Here is a 24,888-nt window from a genome sequence, read left to right as displayed (position 1 = left end):
GTACCTCCCAATGGTGGTCTGACTTTAGGTTGGGCAGATTTCCTGCCCTGAAGATACTTTTCATCCTGCCCTCTTCCTGAAGGGATGTTTGTGTTTTTACCACATTTTGTACTATGCTAACCAAAGCAATACAGGCTTCTCTCCATCTTTGTCCCATGTATCTGAGAGGAAGGTGGAATTTCGGTCTTCTTGAACATGCTCTGATAGAGCACTTTTTCATTAAGGATACAGCTCTTTCTGGATTACACACATGACTGTCCATTGTGTAGCACTGTTGAACTACCACCATGAATGGTTATTTTGGTCATGTCTCACTTTACACACCTCCCTGGGAACACTGGCCCCTGTGACCTGGCCCTTTTCTTTTGGTTGCTACTTCTCTGTGTGAAACAAGTTTTATTTGGCACGGCTTTTTAATCATACCCCTTTTTTTCTGATTATTTTATTTATGTCAGTTTTATTTCCTTGTTAAAAATGTTAAAGTTTTCTTAGTGTATTGAGTCCTCTTTATATGCATAGGTTTCAGATATATAGTCCAGTGGTAGACATAAAACAGGTTCTTTATAAATGCTTACTCATTGAATAGAAGGCTTGTCAGTATGTGACAAGGTACAATTTTGGAGTAAGTGTAAATTGTTTATTGCGACTTGTACATTTATGTTGTATGTTTCAGTTCAGTTCAGTTGCTCAGTCATGTCCAACTCTTTGCGACCCCATGAATCACAGCACACCAGGCCTCCCTGTCCATCACGAACTCCCAGAGTTCACTCAGACTCACGTCCATCGAGTCAGTGATGTCATCCAGCCATCTCATCCTCTGTCGTCCCCTTCTCCTCCTGCCCCCAATCCCTCCCAGCGTCAGAGTCTTTGCTTACTTGTATGTAAATATACTGAAAGCATATTAAAAAGTTATAAATCAGTTATTTTTTATTTGGCATTTTCACATGTATGAGTGTATGCCAGTGTATTTTGAAGATGGTATTCAATTGCCAATACCGTCCACATGAAAACAAAGAGGCATGTGGCTTTTCCTTAGTGGAATGGCAATTAACCTGGTAAAGTGAGCATTATGTCTCTTGATTGTTTCAAAAGACACTCAGATTTAATTCTTGAAAACTAGTGCTTACAGCCTATATGTTCTTTGTAAAGGCATTCCATTTATTACATCTTCCATCTGTCAAATTTTATTGGTTTTGTTTGCATCAGTTAGTCCTGATTCAGATTCATCTAACAGATAGCTCCCACCTGATAATATTAATAATAATAATAAGAAGAAGAAGAAATAGAAGTAGTAACCACTGCCCATGCTTATTCCTGTCCTAAAATTCAAGGAGTTGGGGCATGATGCAAGACCAGGACCCTGGCAGTAGTGATGGCATTTGCTGTGAGCAAACGTAGTGATGCAGTGAATGATATTGGTGCCTACTCTTTGGGGAATAGGCAGGCCTACTCTTTGGGGAGTAGGCTTGAATTCTATACTAGTAGATAGAGACTCCAGAAGACTCTGGAATTTTTTTTTTTTTTTTCTTTTCTTTTTTAAAAATTCCTTTTGGGCCAGGGCTAGAAAGATAACTACAAAAAAAAAAAAAAGCAAATAGGCCAGAGATCCTAGGATTTTAGTAGTGGGTCTGTCTAATATTAAAATGAATGCCAGAAGTAATTGAAGACAAATTTTTCGTCCTGTGTCATTTTTTAAAAAATAATATTTATTTATTTATTTGGCTGTGTCGGGCCTTAGTTGGACATACAGAATCCTTTGTTGCCGAGCATGGACTCTCTAATCGTGGCACCCAGGCTGAGTTGACTCTCTAGTTGGGGCACGCAGGCTGAGTTGCTCTGCAGCGTGTGGGATCCCAGTTCTCTGACCAGGGGTGGAACCCACATCCTCTGCGTCGCAAGGCAGGTTCTTGACCACCAGGGAAGTCCCTCACCTATGTGTTTGTTGCTGCCGTTTGGAGCCTGCCACCTTGGGACTCACCTTAGAGATGATCTGAAGTGATCTTCCAGTGCTGGAGCAACAATAGGGGGTGTCCCTGGAAATCACCTCGTGACATTGCAGGCATCAGATTTTTTTTTTCAACTTTTGTGGGTTTTGGACACTCATATGCCTGGAGCAGACACCCAATAAATAGTGACTGATGGTGAGAAAGAGGAAGTTTTCTGGTTGAGACATGAAACCAGCAGAACAGACTCTGTTCTGTTTTCATTGTCTCCAATAACTTTTTACATGACTTTCTGTATATTTTGCCCATTTAATTTGTGTTTGTGTACAGATAGAAAACTGTTTAAGACTAAATAGTTATATCTTTTTAAGTATTAATGAGAAAATGCATGCGATATATTAAAGACCTCTGGTAGAAGTTTTATAAAATCATAACTTTTAGTTCTAAAAAGAATCATCAGTCTTAGTCCCTAGGGGAAGAAAAAAGGGACTTTTGTAACTTAAAATCCATAAGGAAATTTTTTTAAAAGATCAAAATTCCATTTTTAAATCCTGATGCTGTGTGTTCACTAATTTCAGTGGAGAAATAATTGGATTGGCAGACAATTACTTTTCATAACAACAGAAACAAAGACTATGCCAACGGCTAAGGGATATATTTCCGGCGTAGTGAGTTATATCATTACTTCAGTCCTTAATATTTAAGAGGTGTTTCACTTAATTTAATGAAGTAAGGGAATGTGCATTCCAGTTAGCTTTTTAAAAGCAGTAAATGTTTATTAAGTGGGTGAACGTGTTTAGTGCAGTGCTTTATTAATGAATAGCAATGCCTAACTTGAACGTGGTTCAGAATCAATGTCCTAAAGGACGAAGGACAAGAACGCTGGTGTTCACCCTCTTCTTCTTTTTAATGGTGGGTAGAACCAACTGCCAGGAAGAACCAGGCAACTGATGTGAAAATTCTGTGTAGTGTTACAGCCTTGAGTTAGAGATCCATTATGAATGGTTCTGAGTTTAGTGTCAGACAAAGCTGATCATTCTGGCTCCAACTCTTATGGCTGTTTGACCTGGAATAAACATTTTAACCTTTCTGAACTTCAGATTCTTTATCTAAAAAGGATTGAGAAAATGAACTCTCGTAGAGTCATAAAGATTAAACTGTGTGTATGATAGCATTGAACAAAAAAATCTGGTGCATATGGTTAATGTTTGGTAAATGTTTTGACTGTTGCTGCCTGCTCTCATCTCTACATTCTCCTAGGCTGCCTGGCTTGAGTTAATTCATGATCTAACATGTTTGTTTAGGGGCAAATTTGAATCTAACTCTGCAGGCGCTGATGAAGATAGGTGTAATTTTCATGAACACAGGAACATTTGGGCTTGTTGAAATCTCAGTTGGAGGGAATTTTCTGTTCCATGGGATGCTAGACTCGATAAACACCTCTTGGACATGTTTCATTTCTAGACCAACCCTTTCACAGATAAGGAAACTGGAAGCTAGAGAAATCGAGTAACTTGCTCAAGGCCCTATACCTTGGAAATGCTGGAGTCTGGATTCCAATGGGGTCTGTCCAGCTTCAAAGGTGCCTGCCTGCTAAGTCGCTTTAGTCGTGTCTGACTCTTTGCTGACCTTATGGTCAGTAACCTGTCACACTCCTCTTTCATGAGATTTTCTAAGCAAGAATGCTAGAGTGGGTTGCCATGCCCTCCTGCAGGGGATCTTCCTGACCTAGAGATCCAACCTGCATCACTTAGGTCTCCTGCATCAACAGAGGGTTCTCGACCACTCGTGGCACCTGGGAAGCCCCTTTAAAGGTGCTGTGCTGCCTTAACATGAGTCAGAGGGCTTAGTCAGGTAAAGCACAGAGAACCTTGAAGACAGAACTACTCAGGTGTGTGAAGTTTGTAAAATCTCGGCTTTGAAGGAATTTTTGACATGAAAAATTTTTGATAAAAATGTAATTAAAAATATTAGTCTATCCATGTGTTGGCTTCTGCCATACATCAGCATGAATCAGCCATAGACATACATATGCCCCCTCCCTCTATGAAATTATTTCTGATCTCATTTCACCTATAGCTAAACTTGTGGTGGTATAAGCGTCTGAGCATTTGTTGTGTCTTCTAATGAACTTCTGCTTGAGAATTTACTTTATGATTATAAATTATTCACTTATGACTTACCTGTTATAAGGTACTTGTCTTTTGGCATTATATTGATTTTTGAAACCTGGGAATATAGATATTGAACTACCTGTGATCAGTTGCTTTCCTTTAAGGCATTACATCACCTTCATAAAATTGTGTTAAATGGGTTATATTGTTTATCAACTTCATCTCAGCATTATACAAAGGGCATGTTATAAAATACTTATATACAATTGACCATTGGAAACTGTGAGAGTAGGGGTGGTGACCCTCCAGGTAGTTTAAAAAAAATGTGTGTAACTTTCAGTGGGCCCTTTGTACATGCCATTCTTTCGTATTTTCAGATCATGTGATACTATAGTATATTTATTGAAAAAATCTGAATGTAGGTGGACTCACGAAGTTCAAACCCCTGTTGTTCAAAGGTCAGCTGTATTTATTAGGTGAGGGGTGTTGAAGTTTGGTAGAATTGAAATGTACCAGTCCACAGCCACCCCCTAAAGTGGTCCAGCTTGTGCTGTCATCTCTGGAGATTAGGAAGCTGCTCTCTCTGGAGGCAGCTCTTTGCATCAAGCCCTTATGTTGAGCCAAGACATCTCTCTCTCAATACCCAGTGCCTGTTTCTAGGTAGACCCTTGAGGGTCTGTTGGTACAAGCCTAAATCCTCTACTAGATAAGATCCTTGAGATATTTGAAAGTAACTGTCCTTTCCTCTAGGGCTTCCCAGGTGGCTCAGTGGTAAAGAACCCACCTGCCAATGCAGGAGATGCAGGAGATTCTGGTTCAATCTCTGGGTCAGGAAGATCCCCTGAAGAGGAAATGGCAACCTGCTCCAATATTCTTGCCTGGAAAATTCCTTTCCTGACAACTTCTCTTTCATATCCTTTCCTCTCAACTCTTTCCATGCTAAACCCGACCAGCTCCTTTGACTAATATTCTTAAAATTTGGTGGCTCAGATGGTCAAGAATCTGCCTGCAATGAGGGAGACCTGGGTTCTATCCCTGGGTTGGGAAAATCCCCTGGAGAAGGGCATGGCAACCCACTCCAGTATTCTTGCCTAGAGAATCCCCATGGACAGAGGAGCCTGGTGGGCTACAGTCCATGGGGTCACAAAGAGTCGGACATAACTGAGCAAGTAAGCCCACAGCACAGCTTAAAGTTTAGTTTTAGGTTATTTAATCATTCTATTTGTTCCAGTTTCCTTCTATTTCTCCTGTATGAGGAGATCCAGAGCTAAATGCAATAGTCATGATATATTATAACCCTCAAAAAGGGTAGGACAGACCATCATAGTCTTTTTCATTCTGGGTTGACTGCATTGGTTTTTTATTTCTATTTTTTGGCCTAGGTGGGTGGGGGGAGGTGTTGTGAAGCACTGGAACCACACCACTGGGTATGTGAATCTTACTGTCACCCCAAACATGATATATGCCTGTCCTATTCATTTGTGCTAACGCTAGGTTCTACCTCTCCCAGATGTAGAACCCTGAGTTGATCTACAGACAGCTGACATCTGTCTGAATTGAAATGCTGTTATCCAAGATGTTATTTATCTCTTCAAAAGTCTATTAAGCACATATTTTCATTCACATCATTGGTAAATGTATTAATGAGGACAAGGCTTAAGAAAGAACACTGCATTAAGCTGTTAACATTCTCCCTTTAGGTTGAAGTTGGAAGTCTGCTCCCAGCTCCAGATAGAGGCCAGTCGGGTGGTGAGCACATACCGCTTGGTATAGTGACTCAGTGCTTTCTGTAATCAGTCCAATCCTGGGGGCATTCATTCACGTCTAGGCCACATCATCCATCTTATTCATAAGCAGATCAAGAGAAACTTACCAAGTGCCTTACAAGTACAGTTACACTATGTTTGCCTCATTTCCTTGTTGCACTAGAGTAGTAACTGTGTACAAGAGGGAACTTAGGTCGGTACAGTTTGGCTATGCCCCGTTCTTGAACTTCCTTCTCTCTACCAGCCCTACATGCCCACCATACCAGACCACCAGGCCTCCTTGAGCACCACGCATTCCCTGCCAATGGCTTGTACATCCTCATTCGGCCTAATGAGACCAACCGCTTTTGCATTCATCATCAAACTCTCTGTTCCTCCCTCACAGTCTGGCTCTGGCATCATCTATGGCATTTCCCAGACTCCCCTTCCCTCCCTGGCAGAGTAGTTGCTTCCCCTCTGTGCTGCGTGGTTCCTTGTACCACCAATATCAGACTGCTTGCCGTTTGCCTTACCACCTGATGGATGTCAGTTGCCTGTTTCACCTGAGCTGGCTGCCTGTGAATGCTGTCCTCTTTGTGTCTCCCTGGGAGATGCTTCAGAAAGGGATCTGCTTGCTTGTTGTTGTTGTTCTGCTGAACGGTTGATTTTCTGTGAACATCGTGGATCTCAGGGTTCACTGCCTCCTCTTGTAAGTCCTTCCCAAGCTGCCTTTAATTATCACGTCTAAAGTTTTGCTGGGGATTCGAATGATGTTTTGTTGAATACTTTTTTGATAACTTTTGTTGAAAATTAAAATCTATTTGCATCTTGTTAAGCTTTTGGCCTTTTCCACATATTTAGCAATTCCTGACCCTGCTAGTGATGCTTTAGAAATCTTATTTGCACATTCTCCTCCTAGAGGGAACTTAAAAAGTGACTGTCAAGCCCAGAGGTGGATCTTTCTTTAGAGTATCAAGGAGATTTGATGAAATCTCTGTACTTATTTTGGGTAAGAGAGCACTGATAACCACACTTGTTTAATTCTTTTCACGTCTAATTTCAGTTCCCTTGACAAAAAACAATGGAATAGGAGTTGATGAGGTCTCCATTTTGCCATCCATTGGCTTTGTCCCATTCAAGTGGCAGACCTCTAGCCTGTCCTTGATCATCACCTTGATTCAAGTATAACTCTGTAGTTCTTTGTTGCTATTAAGTTCTGTTTTATTTCTATGATACACATTTGTTTATCTGGGAACATCATCCCCTAGATGTTTCCCTCCCATGTTTGCAGCATGCTTTTGTTCTATTTCTATGTATTTCTTCCCAGATTTCTTTTTAGAGTATTCAAGTTTCTGACCTTTGTTTAACACCTATATTTCTGAATACCCTTTCTGTGTTTAGATGACAGTAGAGCTTTGAGAAAGATTGAATTCCTGTCATATTTCAGCATAAGTATAAGTATTTTCTAGGAGGAAATGTTTGTAGAAAGGTACATTTTGGCCTGTTCCTTATGTGGCCAAGGCTTACAGGGTGGTGTTGTCATTATTTCATTTGTATAATAGGAAACATGTTGTTGGGAAAACAGCTGATGGACATTATGTGTGCTCTGGTGTTTTCCTAGTCTCCACTGGTCATACCTGAATGAGCAAGGAGCTGCAGTGTGTTCGATGGGAAGCCAGAAAGCCACGCTGGGCTGTGTGGGTCCACACTGGTTCAATGGAGTTAGGGAGTCTGATAGCTCTGTCCTTAAGTTCCTTCTAAGTGGCATCACATTAGAGGGGAGCATCAAACATTTGTTGGTGATACAGAAAATACTTTGTCTTTAACACAGCTCTTACGGGGTAAGGGTTTTGTATATGCCATTTTAAAAAAATAATGAAGTAAATTTAAATTGACTATACTGATTTAAGATCACAAAAAGAAATATTTAGGTGGAAGATACATCTTGTACTCCCTCATAGCATTCTTCTTGGTCTGTAATGCACCCTGAATGCAGGAGACTCTTGTAATTCAGTGTTTGGATGAGTCTAGGGTTTATTGATGTGAGGAGAAAGTCAACAGTAAATGGAAGAGGGGCTTTTAAGAAGCCCATTATAGCCACTTATAATGGAGAATGTAGTTCCCATTAAAGATTGATTTAAGGAGCTCTGGTTCTTCAGTGAAGCATGAAGGCTGCCGGGTGGTGCTCTGTGCAAATCATTTTTATAGCATCCTTTGCTGATCTCTTCCTGGTTAATCTGTTGGTGTGTCCAGACCTGAAAGGGCTGCATCCATCTGGTTTAAGAAATATATCAGTTCCCAGAAATTTAAAAGAAACCAAAGATTTGGATATTTTTTTTATCTGTTGAATAGAAAATGGAAAAAGAACTCCACTAGTTCTAAACAGACACAGCAGCACCAGATGTCAGTTCTTGGATCATTTAATCTTTTTTTTTTTTTTTTCCTTGTGTTTATTTTTGTCAATATTTTTCCACTAGAACCAAATATTAGTTTCTGGCTCAGCTTGCAATATAAAAATTTTCCAATTAGGTGGTTATGACTTCATCTTTATTCATGAGGGGAAATCTAATAAATAGAGATCATCACATATGATGGCATGCAGAAGTGAAACTTTAAAATAAACCACCTGACCCAGGGCAGGGCAGAGAGCCAGGGTTCTAATTCTTTCTGGAGTATCCCCATTTCCAAATAATAATTACATATATATATATATATATATATATATATATGCCAAACCAAGCAGGGATTGAACCCATGCCCCCTGCAGTGGAGGCACAGAATCTTAACCACTGGACCGCCAGGGAAGTCCCCAAATAACTGTTACTTTGGGAGGAATCCTTGGATTGATATCTGTCTACCATGTCATTAATCTTATCCCCAGGACTGGATTAATTCCTTGCTTAGCTTTTATGTGGTTTTTCTGCCTAGTTCTGTGTTCAGTATTTAGGGAAGTGTAAGCAGAGTATCAACCCACTCCAGTGTTCTTGCCTGGAGAATCCCAGGGACGGGGGAGCCTGGTGGGCTGCCGTCTATGGGGTCGCACAGAGTCGGACACGACTGAAGTGACTTAGCAGCAGCAGCAGCAGCAAGCAGAGTATGAAACATGATGGTTTTCGACTAAAGGGAACCTAGGTTGTTTGGGGCTGAGGAGGCTAAGTGAAGTGGCATTGTCACGTGGTGTAGAATGAAGTGCCTCGCAGTAAGTGATAAGTGACACGTGAAGTACACTTATAAGGCAGAGAGAGAAGGGCACACAAGTGGTCAGGGAAGCACGGCTGAATCTCGTGTTGGATCCGGTCAGAGGAAGACGAAGTGTAGCAAGACTACCTCAAGGCTGGAGAACAGTAAGGATGAAGGTACAGAGCTGGTAAGGAGCCCCGCGGGCTCAGGCCACTTGTGAAATGGAGGTGATGAGAGTTGGACACTTGGCTACTGTCTTTTTCCTCTTTGTTTTCCTCCTCAAATTTTCTAATGAGTACTGTCCTAGTTCGTGAAGGCATGGCTTCCACCCCCACCACTCCACTTTGTTGTTGCTCAGTCTCTTCAGTCGTGTCTGACCCTGTGACCCCATGGACTGCAGCGTGCCAGGCTTCCCTGTCCATCACCATCTCCTGGAGTTTGCTCAAACTCAGGTCCATCGAGTTGGTGATGCCATCCAACCATCTCATTCTCTGTCGCCCTCTTCCTCCTGTCATCAATCTCTCCCAGCATCAGGGTCTTTTCCATTGAGGCCGTCCTGTTGGGGGTCTCACTGACCTGCTGCCCCTCCGCTGTGTCAGGTACGTTGGTCTTAACCTGAAGGAGCGTATGCCAAGGCATTAGATGCTGCTGATTCCAGACCACTTTTCCTAACTCATCTCCAAAGCTTTCTGGCCTCACAGGTTATCAAAAGGCATGGGAGGTACACCAAACTGGATCTAAATCTCTGTTCCACCAAGGCTGGGAGGGTTGAACTAGGGAAATTAGCATCTCTCAGCCTCAGTTTAATGGAAATAAGGATGCCTAACTCATAATGTGGTGTAGGGATGAAAAGAGAGAACATGTGGAAAAGGTTGAAGTGGTGACTTATGGAAAGGAAACATGGTTTTCTTTCCCTGCCCTGGCCACTCTGCCCTTTCATGTCCAGACTTCATGCTCCACCGCTCTCTCGTTCTGAAATCCTTTATCTTTTCCCTTTTTACCTGTTGAAATCCTCTGCCTCCTGAAAGGGGTACTTTGTTACCTCAGAGTTGAACTTTGTGTCTTCTGGATTCTTGGTGTTCTTTTGGACAGTTCTAAGTTACTAACTGTCCATTTTAGTCATGGGCACACATTTATTTCTTACTGGTTGGCAAATCCCTTGAGGGCAGCCCTGCGTCAGGGATTCAGAGATAAGGTAGTCAGAGTGGAGCCCGTGTCCTTCACTGTTGCCATACGGGGCCTTGGCATAGTTGTCGTATGTGCAGGGTGTTATCATCATGTTGTTTTTTCTTTTCCTCAAGTGCAACCATATGCTGTTAATTTCTCAATCTTTTTCCTCTAGCCCTCTCTGCACTCCTGTGCTTTATGAAATCTAACATCTGGTGAATGTCTCCAGCTAACAGTCCCGTGGGTACTCAAAGGCAGTGTGCCCGAAACTGATCTTTCATCTGTTTCTGCTTCTGCGCCCCGCCAAGTGCCTGCCCTTTTCCTGTAGATCGTATCTTATCTGTGGTATCACAGTCTATCCAGCCCCTGAGGCAGAAACTTGGAAGGCGTTCATCATTCCTTCCTGTCCCATGTTGTCTTCATGGAGTGCGTCACCAAATTTGGACTCATTTGCCTCCTTAATATGTCTTGAACTCATGCCTCCTCTTTCTGTGTAAGTACTGTTGGCCTAAGTGTGGGCCCTCTCTCAACTAGTTAGACTGTGATATCTTCTTTTAAAAAATCATGTATTATTATCATCTTTAGAATTTATTTATGGCTGTGCTGGGTCTTCATTGCTGTGTGTGGGCTTTCTCTAGTTGAAGCAAGCAGGGGCTACTCTTCATGGCTGCGTGCGGGCTTCTTACTGAGGTGGCTACTCTTGTTGCAAAGCATAGGTTCTAGGGTGCTCAGGCTTCAACAGTCGTGACGCACGCGCTTAGTTGCCCTATGGCAAGTGGAATCTTCCCAGACCAGGGATCAATCCTGTGTCCCCTGCCTTGGCAGGCAGATTCTTAACCACTGGACTGCTAGGGAAGTCCACTGTGATATCTTCGAGCAGAGTCTGTTCACCCTCTTGTCAGCCCTCTGAAGTCCATCCTCTGTAACCTGTGGGTATTACACGCCCTCCCTCCCTGTGGCGATGTCTGTCAGGAGGGCGGCTGTGGGGTCAGCCTGAGCCCTTCGTGACATGGTGCTGGCAGAGGTGCCGGGAAGGGGAGGCAGCACAGGGTGGGCAGCGAGGATAAAGTTCCAACTCTTCGCATGACACGAAAGGTCTTCACGACCCTGATCCTGTCCGTGTCTTCATCCTCAGCTCCCACCACTCTCCTGCTTCACATTTGATCCTGGAGCAGCAGAGAGAGACTGTGTCTCCACGTCCCTTTTGTTCAGCCAGACCTGCTTGCCGTGTTCTTTAACTAGGAACCCATGCTCATCCTTCAGATCTTGGTGTGTGTGGGGCCTGCTGTAGGGTGGAAGGCTCAGTGTTCTTCCTCTAGGCTCTGTGCTTTCTCCACAGCTGTGTGTATCCCACAGAGCTGAAACCCTAAGTGTCTCCCTTGCAAGACAGTGAACACCATTAGGGCAAGTCTCATGTCTTAGGCGACTTCCCTGGTGGCTCAGACGGTAAAGAATCTGCCTGCAGTGCAGGAGACCTGGGTTCGATTCCTGGGTCAAGAAGACTCCCCTGGAGAAGGAAATGGCAAACCACTCCAGTATTCTTGTCTGAAGAATCCCATGGATGGAGGAACCTGGTGGGCTACAGTCCATGGGGTCGCAAAGAATTGGACACAACTGAGTGAGTTTCACTCATTCATTTGACTCATTTATCACAGTACCTTCCCTGTAATAGGGATTGTGAAATACATTATTTATGGAGTTGATATAAATTAGTAAATAATTTTGATTGATGAAATTTTTTTTTTTACTTTGAGACTCATTCGGGGTGAAAAGGCAAGATTTTAGGAAAGGCGAATGCTATGCAGAAAATTTAGATTAGTGTACCAGGCAGTAAGTAGACTTTAGGAATTTTTCAGCAGGGGGATGGCATAATGAGAGTGGTATTTAAGGAAGACTGATCTGGAGACAACCTCTTATGATAGGTTTTAACCAGATTACTCCTGGGAAGCAGAGGTGAGAGTTGCATGGGTGAGACAGTGAGGTAGAGGCAACCATATAAAACCTTTCTGAGGGATAGCTTCCCGAGGCTTTGTGCTTTCATTTCCACATTCACTCGAGTGAGATGTATTGACACTTGCTGGCATGTTTCCAAAATAGAACACTGATGTTATTTTTACTTTTAAAGGAAGAACATTCTTGTAAAACACCCAAGTGATCCGTTTTTTTTTTCATCATTGTGGATGAGACATATTCATCATTAATGGCTTGAAAATAGTGATTATGAATTCAAAGATTTTTTTAAAAAATTAGCTTCTGCATAGCCAGCCTAAAATCTTACAAAGTCAGCAATTTTTGCTTTAGCACACTTTGAAATAATTGTTAATTATGAGAAAAATACTTCAATTTATTTTTTCAGCTACTTTTCATTTTGTTTTAACACCTCCATTCTAATTATAGTGTCCTGCCCCCCACTTCCTGCAGGGGCACTTGTATTTCATATATGACTCATGTGACTGTACTCACTGGTTAAAGTTTAGCTTCCATTTGTTGGGGCCATGTAGCTCTATTTTGCTTCTTTCTTCATATTGGCCATTAATGAACTTCTTAATTTACAGTCACTCTGTTTTGTTTGTTTTTTTTTTAACCAGGGTTATGACTCATTGATTAAAAAGGAATTTTGCAAATACTTTGCACTTTTGATCGCATATTATGGATACCAAGGAAGAGAAGAAGGAACGGAAACAAAGTTATTTTGCTCGGTAAGCATTTGTTTGGCAAATTTATACCAGTATTGAAAAATGTTTGAGGGGACTTTGTCCTTAAGTATTAAGGACATTTGGCTTTTTTTTTTTTTTTTTTAATGACTGTTTCTAAAGAGAGCACGTAACCAGGAACAATTAGATGGACTTTGTTTCATCTTTTTCTTATTTTTACTAGAGAAATAACATATGGTTCTTCTCTTTCTATCTTTGACAATTCTCTCAGGCCAGTGCTGCTCAGAGAGTCTAGCCGTCTGTATGCATTGCGTTGCAGACTGCTCAGAATCCTGTGTTTAGCAAGCTGCATTGAATTTTAAATCCTAAGTACTTAGTTCCTATTGCTCTTTAGCTTCATTGGTTGAGCTATAACTAAAAACCTATGTCATATTTAAAGTTTATTACCTTGTGGGGTGTTTATTACTAAAAAGTATGTTTGTAGGTAAATGGAATGGATGAAATTATATCATTGTAGTCCCTGTCATTTTTAAAGCTTGAACTCATCCAGCGTATACACATATGTTGGTATCTGAATGGAAACAATCTGCTGTATGATTGGTCACTATTGATAGATTGAGACATCTGTATGGCAGCCAGTCACCGTTCATAATAACATGAAGGGTACACTAGAACGTTCATAAACCATTCTGATGGTTGGACTGTTTTCAAGCTCAGAGTGAGAACATGGCTTTAAAATGATGATTATAATCTCCTAAACTGAAATATTTCTTAACCAATTCAGCTTCATCACATCCCCAACTCCAGCGTGCTTGTTGAAGATGCATTTCCTGTTTTCCAAACAAATGTCTTGGAAACTGAAAGCCAAACTTTTTGTTGATATTTTTATGTCTGGATAGATTGTTAATGGGAAAATGAAGGGAATGAGCATTTACGGAACTACTCTGTGCCAAGTACTTTACTTTACTGTTTTATGTAGCTTCACAACAGAAGTATGAAATAGATTTTACCCCCATTTATTAATGAGGTAACTCAGAAAATAAGTATTTTGTCCATTTCATGTAGTGTTAGAGTCAGTATTCAAATATAGGTTTATATTCAAGGGACATATTTCAGTTAGTAATACTAAACCATGAATAAGAATTTTCGGAAAGCAAGAATTAACCTACCAATTTTAGTGAATTGTTTTCCACTGTTAGGACCCCAGAGAGTATCAGGGTTATTTAGGGAAGAAAGAACCATAGAAAGATAGGACACTTAGAATAAACACAACAATATAGTGATTTTTTAAATGTTTGAGATAATTTTAGATTCACATGTAGCTCTAAAAAATAATAGAATGATATCTTATACCCTTCATTCAGTTTCCCGCCTTACATGACTATTGTATGATAAATGTCACAACTAGGAAATTGACATTGATACAATCTTCTAACCTTATTCAGATTTCACAAAGGTTTACAAGCATTCATTTGTGTATGGGTGTGTGTGCATGTTTTAGTCCTGTTCGGTTTTATTACATGTAGATTTGTGCGGCCACCATCACAATCAAGATACAGAACAGTTCCGTCAAGAAGATTTCGTGTGCTACCCTTTGGAAGCCATATTCACCTTCTTCCTTCTGCCCATCACTCCTGACAACCACTGCTGTTCTCCATCTCTATAATTTGTCATTTCAAAAATATTATATGAATGGACTCATACAGTAGCTAACCTTCTGAGATTGTTTTCTTTTCACGCAGTTCAATCCCCTTGATATCTTAGTCTATTTGTACTGCTGTAACAAAATACCACAGACTGAATGGCTTATAAACAGCAAAAATTGTTTCTCACAGTTCGGGAGGCTGGAAGTCCAAGATCAGGGAGCCATCATGTCTGTCTTCTCACTGTGATTTCCATGTGGTAAGAGGCAAGGAGCTTTCTCAGGCTTCTTGTATAAGGACACCAGTTCATGAGAGTTCTGCCCTCTTGACCTGGTCACATCCAGAAGGCCTTTATCCCCTAATAAATACCATTACATTGGGCATTAGGTTTCAACATATGAATTTTGGGGACACACAAACATTCAGATCACAGCACTTGAGATCTGCCCAAGATGTTGCTTGTATTATGTAATAATTGTATTATGTAAAAATTATGTAATAATTTTTCCTTTTTATTGCTGAGTAGTATTGGGGTTGTTTCTAGTTTGGAACTATTACAAATAAAGCTAGGATCATTTGTGTAAAAAAAATTCTTTTTGTGAGTATCAGTTTTAATGTATTTGAAATGAATGCTCAGTGGAGTGGCTGAGTCAAATGATAAGAACATTTAATTTTATAAGAAATTACCATACTCTTTTTTCAGAGTGGCTATACCATTTTCCATTCCTTCCTATCTGCAGTGTATAAATGATCCAGTTTCTTGGCATCCTCATCAGCATTTGGTATTCTCACTCTTTTTTTATTTGAACCATTCTGAGAGGTATGTAGTGATAGCTCATTGTGATTTTAATTTGTGTTTCTTTAATGACTAATGAGATACAATGTCTTTTCATGTGTTTTTTAGCCATCTGTCCATCTTCTTCAGCACAATGTCTTTTCCTCTCTTTTGTCTATATTCTAACTGGATTGTTTTCTTATTGTTTAGTGCTGCGAGTTCTTTATACTTTCTAGATACTAGTCCTTTGATAAATAGTTTGCCAGTATTTTCTTTCAGTGTGTGGCTTTTCCTTTCAGCTTCTTAACAGAGCCTTTCACAAAGCAAAAGTTGTCAATTTTAACTTTAATGATTCAATTTACTAGATTTTCCTTTTATGGATTGTGCTTTTGGCATTAAGTCTAACAACTCTTTGCTCAGTCCTGGGTCCTGAAGATTTTCTTTCATTTTTTTCCCAAACATTTTATAGTATTATGTTTCATACTTAAGTTGGCTATCCATCTTGAGTTAATTTTTATGTAAGATGTTACTTTAGGTCAAGATTCTTTTTTTCTTTTTGCCTAGGGATGCTGTAAAAAGTGATTCCACAAGCTGTAGCACCTGCTCAGGCTGCATGCAAACTGATATCAACAGTAAAGGTGGCTGTGGTTCATGAACAACCTGCTCAGGGTCAACAGTGTGTTGTTCCTAAGATGCAGGGGGAGGGGAGCCCCTTAAACTGATAATTTCTGGAAGAACAGCCTAGTATTTTTCAACTCAGAAATGCAAAAGTTAATTGTCACGCTTATCTTGACCTCTTGTGCAGAGTATTCTAACAGTGGAAAAGAAAAACATTCAAAAATGGGGTGTGATCCTAGAGGCATAGAAATAACAGAACAAGGCCAACAGTCAGTGGTACTATTAAATAGTAAATCACTGTGATGAGTTATTAGGAAATGAAAGAGGGAACAGTTTAAACTGTTTCAACCTGCATTTTAGCTATTATGATGCTGTTGTAGCCCTAAATGGCCAAGCTTTAAAAGCAAACAGCAAATAAACAAGCAGAAACCTGAAAACTTTATTATCAGGAAAGAGGCAGCCAGAATCAGAAATCTTTTCAACTGCCTCTGACAAACCGTAGAATTCTGCAAAGTGAAATTACCAACAGGATCTGCTTGAAAGCAAGTTTCTGACCACCTAAGGCAGTTTGCTCCAGCGTATGTATTTACAGGTGCTCCAAGCAAGATCTCTAGGGACGATCAGATAGTCAGGCCAAGGGTACAGCCGCAGTGATGTGGCCACACCACCTTACACAAACATCTACTAGTGAAAGTGAAGTCGCTCAGTCATGTCCGACTCTTTGCAACCTCATGGACTGTAGCCTACCAGGTTCCTCCACCCTTGGGGTTTTCCAGGCAAAGAGTACTGGAGTGGGTTGCCTGGAGTGCCTTCTCCACTGCTAGTGTGCAGAGGAGAGCAAAAGCAAGATCTGCCCTGATTTCTGCCTGCTACCACAATATGTATCAGAAATCCTAAAACTTACTTTTAAACTCTCGTCCCCATCCCTTTACCCTTCTGAGTAGTTAAATAGTCTCTGTTTTTTGGTACACTATTTTACCTTGTGATTTCATAAACATTGTTTGATTGTATTTAGTCAGTAATCCTTTACCCACCCCCTTTGTTTATGGTTCTCTTTCTTTCTGAAATTAACATCAAAGCAAAGTTAAATTTAAAAGACCCCATTTTAATAGTTTAGGGTTGAAACTAGTTACTTGAGGATCACCCAATCCTTCCTTTTCTTTATCTTGAAATATGCTGCATAGCTCTAAATGGAGGAGAAAGCAATGGCACCCCACTCCAGTACTCTTGCCTGGAAATTCCCATGGACAGAGGAGCCTGGTAGGCTGCAGTCCATGGGGTCGCTAAGAGTCGGACACGACTGAGCGACTTCACTTTCACTTTTCACTTCCATGCATTGGAGAAGGAAATGGCAACCCACTCCAGTATTCTTGCCTGGAGAATCCCAGTGACAGAGGAGCCTGGTGGGCTGCCGTCTATGAGGTCGCACAGAGTCGGACACGACTGAAGCGACTTAGCAGCAGCAGCAGCTCTAAATGGAAGCGTGAATCAGCATCACTACTCGATAAATGTGTTCTGGATGAGCCCCAAGGAGCTTTCAGGATCTCCCGGCTCTGGCGCACTTGGTTTCTCAGCCTCTTTGGTATTTTGTTCTAATTTTTTATTCATGATCACATGATTCATGAGACATTTTCCCACACTTTTGCAAATAATTTGTATATACACAAGTCATATATTATATATGTGAGTATTCTGTGATGCTCGATAAGTCTTGAAATCAAACGAAAAACTGCATTATTAAAGGAAATTATACTTTCTGTACTATCTCCAGGGTGATCATTATTCCTTATGGATTCTGCTCCCTCTTTCTTCCTCTCATGGTTAGAAGGCAGGTATTTTGTATTTTTTTTTTCCCAATCATGCCACAGGGCTCCCTTCTTTCACACTCATTTTGACATTATTTGGCCCTTGCAGAATTTAGTGTCCTTTCAGTGACTTTTGTGTAGGCTCCTTTTGTGCTCTTTGTGTATGTGGTTCATCCCCAGATATGATTTGACTGCTATGGAAATTTAGACTCAAAGGGTTTGAATAGCTTCAGTGAGATTACATGGCAGGCGGGTGAGGCAGCATTTGAGCCTGATTTTGTCCTTAACAGGGCTGCCCAGGGCTGTGTGGCACCTTGGTGGCAGAATGGCACCCACAGAACACAGGTACCTGACCTGCTGCCACTTACATTATGGGCTGAGTAGATTTCTGTGGGCAGTCCTGGCAGCTTAACATTAATTTATGCCACTGTAAATTAATATGCAGAAATACATCATGGATTCTAAAAATCTGCATTATAAGTGAACTTTTTGAAAAACAACTTGTTTATAACTTGAAGACATCCCATAATCCATATCTTATTTATTTTCTGCTGTGTGCTCAGTCACTCAGTCAAGTCCAACTCTGGCGACCCCATGAACTGTAGCCCACCAGGCTCCTCTGTCCATGGGATTAATCCAGGGAAGAATACTGGAGTGGGTTGCCATGCCCTCCTCTAGGGGATCTTCCAAACCCAGGGATTGAACCTGTGTCTCTTGTGTCTCCTGCATTGTCAGGTGGGATCCAGCACCACCTGGGATCTACTTTATCCATCTGTATAATACAGTTAATGTCAGAGTATTAACCAACCAAGGCAATATGGAACATACAGTCTGTATACCCAACCTGTGAAAGCCAGGTGTGTGCATTACAGTGATCCCATTTATACCCTAGAATTGCACCGTGTCTAAAAAAAGTAGTTGCGCATAATAGGAATGAATGCAGAGCTACATTTGGACAGACGATCTCAGCTTGCCTTCCTGGTCAAGTTCAGAGTCTAAGATTCAGTGGAAGGCGTCACCTGGGTGGGTCTGGCTGGTTGACCTGCAGCACTGCTGACGACCCAGGGAGTGCTCCCTGCTCCCACAGAAGCACTCTGAACCTTAGGAAAGAGCCGTCTCTCTGTGGTACAGCCGGACTAAGAATGCATATACCACATGGGTGGGGTGGGGTGACACGAACTCTTGCCCTTCCTTTAATTAACAGTCTCTAGGTTGTTTTTTCCTGCTGGCCATTAGAGAAGAACCTTAGTATGTCCCAGATTTGAGGGACAACCTTATTACCAGGTGTTGGATTCAGATATTATCATATTGCAGGCCTTACTTGAGCTAGGGTATGAAAAGCGAACAGATCCATTTTAAGTGCTTGGTATGTGTTAACTCTAAACCTTCTGAATATTTGGTTACTATCTTTTCAGTTTTACTATGCCTACTGATTCTAATAGAAGTTAATACTAATAGCATTGTGGTGCTTTATAAAGTGCTTTCAGGTGCGTTCCTCACTTCACTCTTACCATGATTGTATGAGTAGATAGAAATGCAGATGATGAAGCAATCATTTGAAGGTTAAATAACTTGCTTCCAATCACTGAGCCTTTAAATGGATGGTCTGGACCCTGTATCCCAGTCTGCTTCATCTGTATCTCTGATTGTTTTTCTTCATTCTGTGTTGTTTCAGTTTAAATTGCATTAAGTGTTCATTTTTACATTGTCTGAGAGGGGATTAGAACATATTAGAACATACTGTAGGAAAAGTAGGAAAAGTTGTATATAGATTTGAAAGTAGGATATCCTCTTTGACTTCACTGGAAACTGTATCTGATTTCAGCTTCTAAGAACCATCCTAGAGGGCTGCTGGGGACACATGCTGTAGTGATCCATAGCCCTACGCAAGAACACTCCCGTGTGTGATGTTCTTAGCTCCTATTTGTGTTTATGTGTTTACAGTCTTTCTCCCCCTAGATGGACCATCTGGAGGGAAGGGACTCAGCAGTAGTTCCTTCTTCCTTCCTTATGCCTTCTTAAATATTGGTTGACATATGTTGTTCAGTTGCTCAGTTGTGTCCAACTCTGCAACCCCATGGACTGCAACACTCCAGGTCTCCCTGTCCTTTGCCATCTCCCCGAGCTTGCTCAAACTCATGTCCATTGAGTCAGTGACATGTTAAGTATTTTTTGACCCATCAACAGACTGAGAATATTCATTTAAAACAGCTTCTTTAATGTAGGATACAAATGGTTTGTGTGTCTTAATTTTTTATCACCTTACATTTTTCAGTATTCAGAATTTTACTAACCTTAAAAAATTAAGAATCCTTCCAAATCATTTCCTGTGAAAAAGCTGCATCTGCCTTATTTGAAAATATTCCTAATTACCAGTTAAATTCTTGTGTGAGCTGTAGTGTTGTTTAAGGCTCATGTTTCCTACTTTCTTGATTTGAATTCAGAGCAAGTGGCTCTTAAGGGAATATTTACATATTGCTTGTCATTCATTACTGGGAAAAACAGCCATGGTTGAGTTTGATCTGCTAATGCTTTCAGGAAATCATTAACTTTTTTTTTCAAAGATTAAAAAAAAGGCATATAAACATTTAGCTAGTAGCAGACTCGAGCTTTTGCTTCATTTTTAAAGAACAGGCAGAATGACTTGATTTAATTGAAGAATACTGCTTTTCAAGCTGTAGGTTACCAACCTGTTGGGCATCATGAAATCAGTTTAGTAGATAGGAACCAGCATTGTTTTAATGGAATGGAATAGAAAAGATCAGTTAGGACTGAGCTAGACTGAATAGAAAATAATCAGTGTGTGTTATATGTAGTTATAATAAATATTATTTCATGAAAATCTTGTTTTAAATATTTATAAGGATGTTTATATTGAATCTCAATATAAATATTTTTTTTTATTGTGTACCATATTGAACAATGACTCATTGATTTAGAAAATTCTTCAGTGGTTGGTATACTGGCAGTGAAGTTATTTTTCCTCCCCGAAAAACAAATTTCTTTGCTCTAACACACATTAAGCGATTGTTCAAAGACAGCTGTACATAAAATGCTTGTGATGATATAAATGTGCTTTCCCACTGCAGTGTAATGGTTCTAACCAATTTGGGCTTCCCTGGTGGCTCAGCTGGTAAAGAATCTGCCTGCAATGCGGGAGACCTGGGTTCTATCCTTGGGTTGGGAGGATCTCCTGGAGAAGGGAACGGCTACCCACTCCAGTATACTGGCCTGGAGAACTCCATAGACTATTCCATGAGGTCGCAAAGAGTCGGACACGACTGAGCGACTTTCCCTTTCACTGTCACTTTCAAAGAGAGCTGTACATAAAATGCTTGTGATGATATAAATGTGCTTTCCCGCAGTGCAGTGTAATGGGTCTAACCAATTTTAAGGATAAGTGACAAGCTTGTCCCTGTTTAACCTGAAATTCCCTTGCTGTCCCAGGGATTGTCCCAGATTCTGGAGTGAGACCCAAGGAAACTGAAATTCAGCAAAACTACCTGATGAAACTAAGCTTATGCAGCTTCTGCTCTGGGGCCTCCTGTGGGTTATTTCCTCTCTGTAAGACTACTAGCTGTGGGGTTGTATAGTTTTCTTTTCTCTTAAATGAGAGTAATAATAGTAGTTACCTATTTTTTAAGATTGTTGAGAGGATTGACTGAATTAAAATACATGAAGTCTTTGGAATAAGCTCTATTGAAAAATAAGCACAAATGAATTTTAATATAAATCTATACTGCCTAAGTAAGAAATACATGAATAAATGAAAGATTGAGAAAGAGAAAGAGTAAATATAATATATAGGCATGAATTTTGTGTACATTTCAGGGAGTTTATCTATCCCTTGAAACTTGTCCAGGCTCTAGTCATGGGTCTCAGTGAAAGACCCAAGACAGGACTCCAAGATACAGAAAGACCAAAGCACGTGAAAAGTAAATGATTTAAGCTGCCCCCCTTCTTGCCTGTTGGTGCTGACAGTCAAGAAAGACTTCAGCTGAACTGACTCCTGGGTTTGGACTTAAACTTGTCACTACTGGCTCCAGAGACTTTTGTCACATGCATTTGAAACCTTTCCTTGCTGTTGGTCTGGGAATTGGTGCAGGACAGGGAAGCCTGGTGTGCTGCAGTCCATGGGGTCGCAAAGAGTCGGACATGACTGAGTGACTGAACAACAACAAGTTGTTGTTAGTATGACAACTCTTCCACAAGAGAAAATTGAGTTCTGAACTAGAAAATGCTTTGTGCTCGCAGCTCAGGAAGTTCACCACTTTTGCTTGTAATCCAGCTGTCATTGATTTTGGTAGAAGTTTTCCTTTCTTTCCCCCCTCAAATTCCTGTCTGCAAATTTCTACAGTCTTCACCCCCTCTAACTCATAAGTCAGATGCTGATTGCATACCCTCCCACACACCCTCCCAGGTTAGTCTCTCTGAGGCCCACTTCAGATATGTCACTTCCCAATCCCCAGTCTTCTCTTGAATTTGAGGTTCTGAACAAAATGGCTCATTCCTATCTTTCTGTCTGAATCTCTTATTTTGATTTTCTGTACATTTCTTACTCTTTGCCTCCTCAGGCCTCTGCTTTCATTGTGCAAAGAACTGCTCTTTATGATCCACTTTTTATTTACAGTGACGTCAAACCCATCACTCTGGCAACCCCATCTTTAATTATCTCCTTGAGGCCTTTCCTGTTTCATCTAATCCTTCACCACCACCCACACACATAACTAGATGTGCCCTCCCTTGCTCCTTGACCCAAGGCATTGCTAGGCTGCTGGGGCCCTGAACACCATTCGTCTTTGGATACACCCAGTAGCACTCTCATCTTCTCTGCCCTATTTGCTTGTGTTATTTATTGTCAGTTCTTTTTCATTTTTGTATTCCTCACAGGGTGTAGGTTCATGTCCTACTCCTAACAGTCATTCACTGTGAATGATGACCAACATGTACTACAGAACAGAGACTGATTTGTGTACTCATCTAGTCTCATAATTGCTCTGTTAGTATCGTAATTACAGTCAAAGATGCTGAACTGTATCACAGATGTTATGTAATTGACCCAGGGTCACCTAATGATGAGATAGCAGATCTGGGACACAGCCCAGGTATGCCTGACCTCACAGACTATGTTCTTAATTATTACATTGCATTCTTCATTAAACTACATTGAATTGAGTTTTATAGAACCTTATCAGTTACCCATATAAAGATAAGTAGGACTCACTCATCTAAATGATACAGTAATTAATTAAAACTGATGTTTTCTGCTTTCCACTGTAAAGGAATTACTAGGAACTTTGGAACGAGCTAGGAAATCTCTGTGCTTTCAAGGAAACTTTGCAAGTCCCTACATACCAATGAAAAAGTCAGCAATCTCCTGAACTTCCTCTATATTTGGGGCGTATAGCAAGGATTCCCCTATGATTTCTCTTGATTCAGAGTTGGCAGCCCTCACAGGTGAAAGTCTCCCAGCTTGGTTACTTTTGTTGTAGAGGCAGTGACCTGGTGCTTGTGCCACAGGACATGTACGTGTTCATACATTTTTTTCAAAAACTTTTAAAATTAATTACTTTATTTCTCTTTTGGCTGTGCTGGGTCTCCGTTGCTGGGTGGGCTTTCTCTAGTTGTAGTGAGCAGAGGCTTCTCTCCAGTTGCAGTGGCTTCCCTCGTTGCAGACCTTGGGCTCTAGGGCACATGAGCTTAACAGCTGGGGCTCCTGGGCTCCAGAGCACAGGCTCAGAAGTTGTGGCTCATGGGCTTAGTTGCTTTGCAGCAGGTGGGATCTTCCCGGACCAGGGATCATCAACCCTTGTCTCCTGCATTAGCAGGCAGATTCTTTATCACTGAGCCAGCAGGAATGCCCCTGTTCATGCATTTTTACTTCCCTCTCCCTTCATGTACCATTTTAAATAAAGTTTGCATAAGCAAAATGGTTAATGTCCCATTTTTTTTTTTCTGTACCCATTTTTGTGTTATACCAGCGAACATGAGCTGGGCCTGCCTACTTGTTTTAGCTTTTTGCTTCTCACATGTAAATGAAAACAGTATTGAAAAGGATAATGGGCCAGATTTAAAGAGACTGAGCAAGACATAAGGTGGCCTATGGTTTGCAAATGTGACTCGGCACCAAATAAAGCAGACAGATGAGTCAGCACCATGGAGCCTGAATCAGAGTGTCCCAGGGATGAGAAAGGAAGATGCTAGTTGAATTGGGGAACCTCCTGGATCTCTTCCCAAAGCAAGACCTGGTCTAGCACCTGCTGAGGCAGAAGGTGGTGGCAAACATGAAGGAGGGCTTTTCTTAATGGTTCTGTTACTAGACCCGTGCAGTTGATTTCACTTGAACCGTGTAAAGGTGACTTTGAGGTGGGTATATCATGTACTAAAATGAGAAATGTAGCTTTCTAGTTTTGAAATAGAGTTTCTTTAGGTATGAACTGAGAGTGTGATGTGCATATAGAGGAACCAGAAAACGAGGCTATGGATTGCATCAAAATTTAAAAGTAGTATTTATCAATGTACTTATGGAATACTTGACAAACTAGATAGCCAAAATATGAACCTGGGAACGTAGGAAACAGTTAATTAGAGGCCAGTTATTCATGCTTAAAATATTCTTTGCTATACTTAGAAAAACAACCATGAACCCTAATTCTATTTCTAAATCACTCTATGGCATTTAAATACAGTTTATACACACATGTCCAAGAGCACATCTGTTGTATAAAGAGGACTAGTTTCAAAATGGATTGATCCTGCTTTTGAATAGGTGGCATGATTTGAATCCAATTTCTGTCGTGGATGCTTTAAGTTGTTAATCTTTCCATTAATTTTTCCTGTGCATGTGAGAATGTTACTGTTGATTATGACAACCTTGGTGCGTGTTCTTCACCATTTGAAGAGGTTTTGGTTTAGAAGTTGTGTAATGTATAATTTAAAGCAGGTGAATTTTGATATTTCAGGTTAATTTTGTTAGCACAGCAGAAAGCTGAACAGTAATTTGGTTATTTCATTTTCAGAAGGTAATTGAAGCAGATGCTGGTGAGGTCATTGGGGAATGAGCCATCTCCATTTCAATGGCTCCATCATTTTTTTTAAGTGGGAGGTATTTCCTTTTACTTTGCTAAATCAACTGCTTTCACTAGATAATGAGAGAAATTTAATTTCTTTTAACCATAAATCTGAGCTTCTCTAATCAGGATTTCAAGATATTTTTCTTTTATAAGAGTAGATGTGTTTTAAAT

At 40.7% G+C, this 24,888-nt stretch overlaps 1 protein-coding gene across 6 annotated transcripts in view; it reads left to right on the top strand.

Moving 5' to 3' along the window:
- The window catches only part of NCOA7 (nuclear receptor coactivator 7), a 161,884-nt gene that overhangs the window by 14,204 nt on the left and 122,792 nt on the right, over nucleotides 1-24,888 (top strand). For 3 of the 6 annotated variants that reach the window (XM_005210720.5, XM_005210719.5, XM_005210718.5), the window contains exon 2: nucleotides 12,738-12,848. The exons of the other annotated variants lie outside the window; for them this stretch is intronic. In XM_005210720.5, the coding sequence (XP_005210777.1) occupies nucleotides 12,799-12,848 (50 nt within the window). In that variant the 5' untranslated portion in view covers nucleotides 12,738-12,798. The remainder of the gene's footprint in view (nucleotides 1-12,737; nucleotides 12,849-24,888) is intronic. 6 annotated transcript variants of the gene reach the window in all.

The sequence above is a fragment of the Bos taurus genome, chromosome 9, assembly GCF_002263795.3.
Source record: "Bos taurus isolate L1 Dominette 01449 registration number 42190680 breed Hereford chromosome 9, ARS-UCD2.0, whole genome shotgun sequence".
NCBI classification, from domain to species: Eukaryota; Metazoa; Chordata; class Mammalia; order Artiodactyla; family Bovidae; genus Bos; species Bos taurus.
This window is presented reverse-complemented; position numbering and strand designations above follow the sequence as displayed.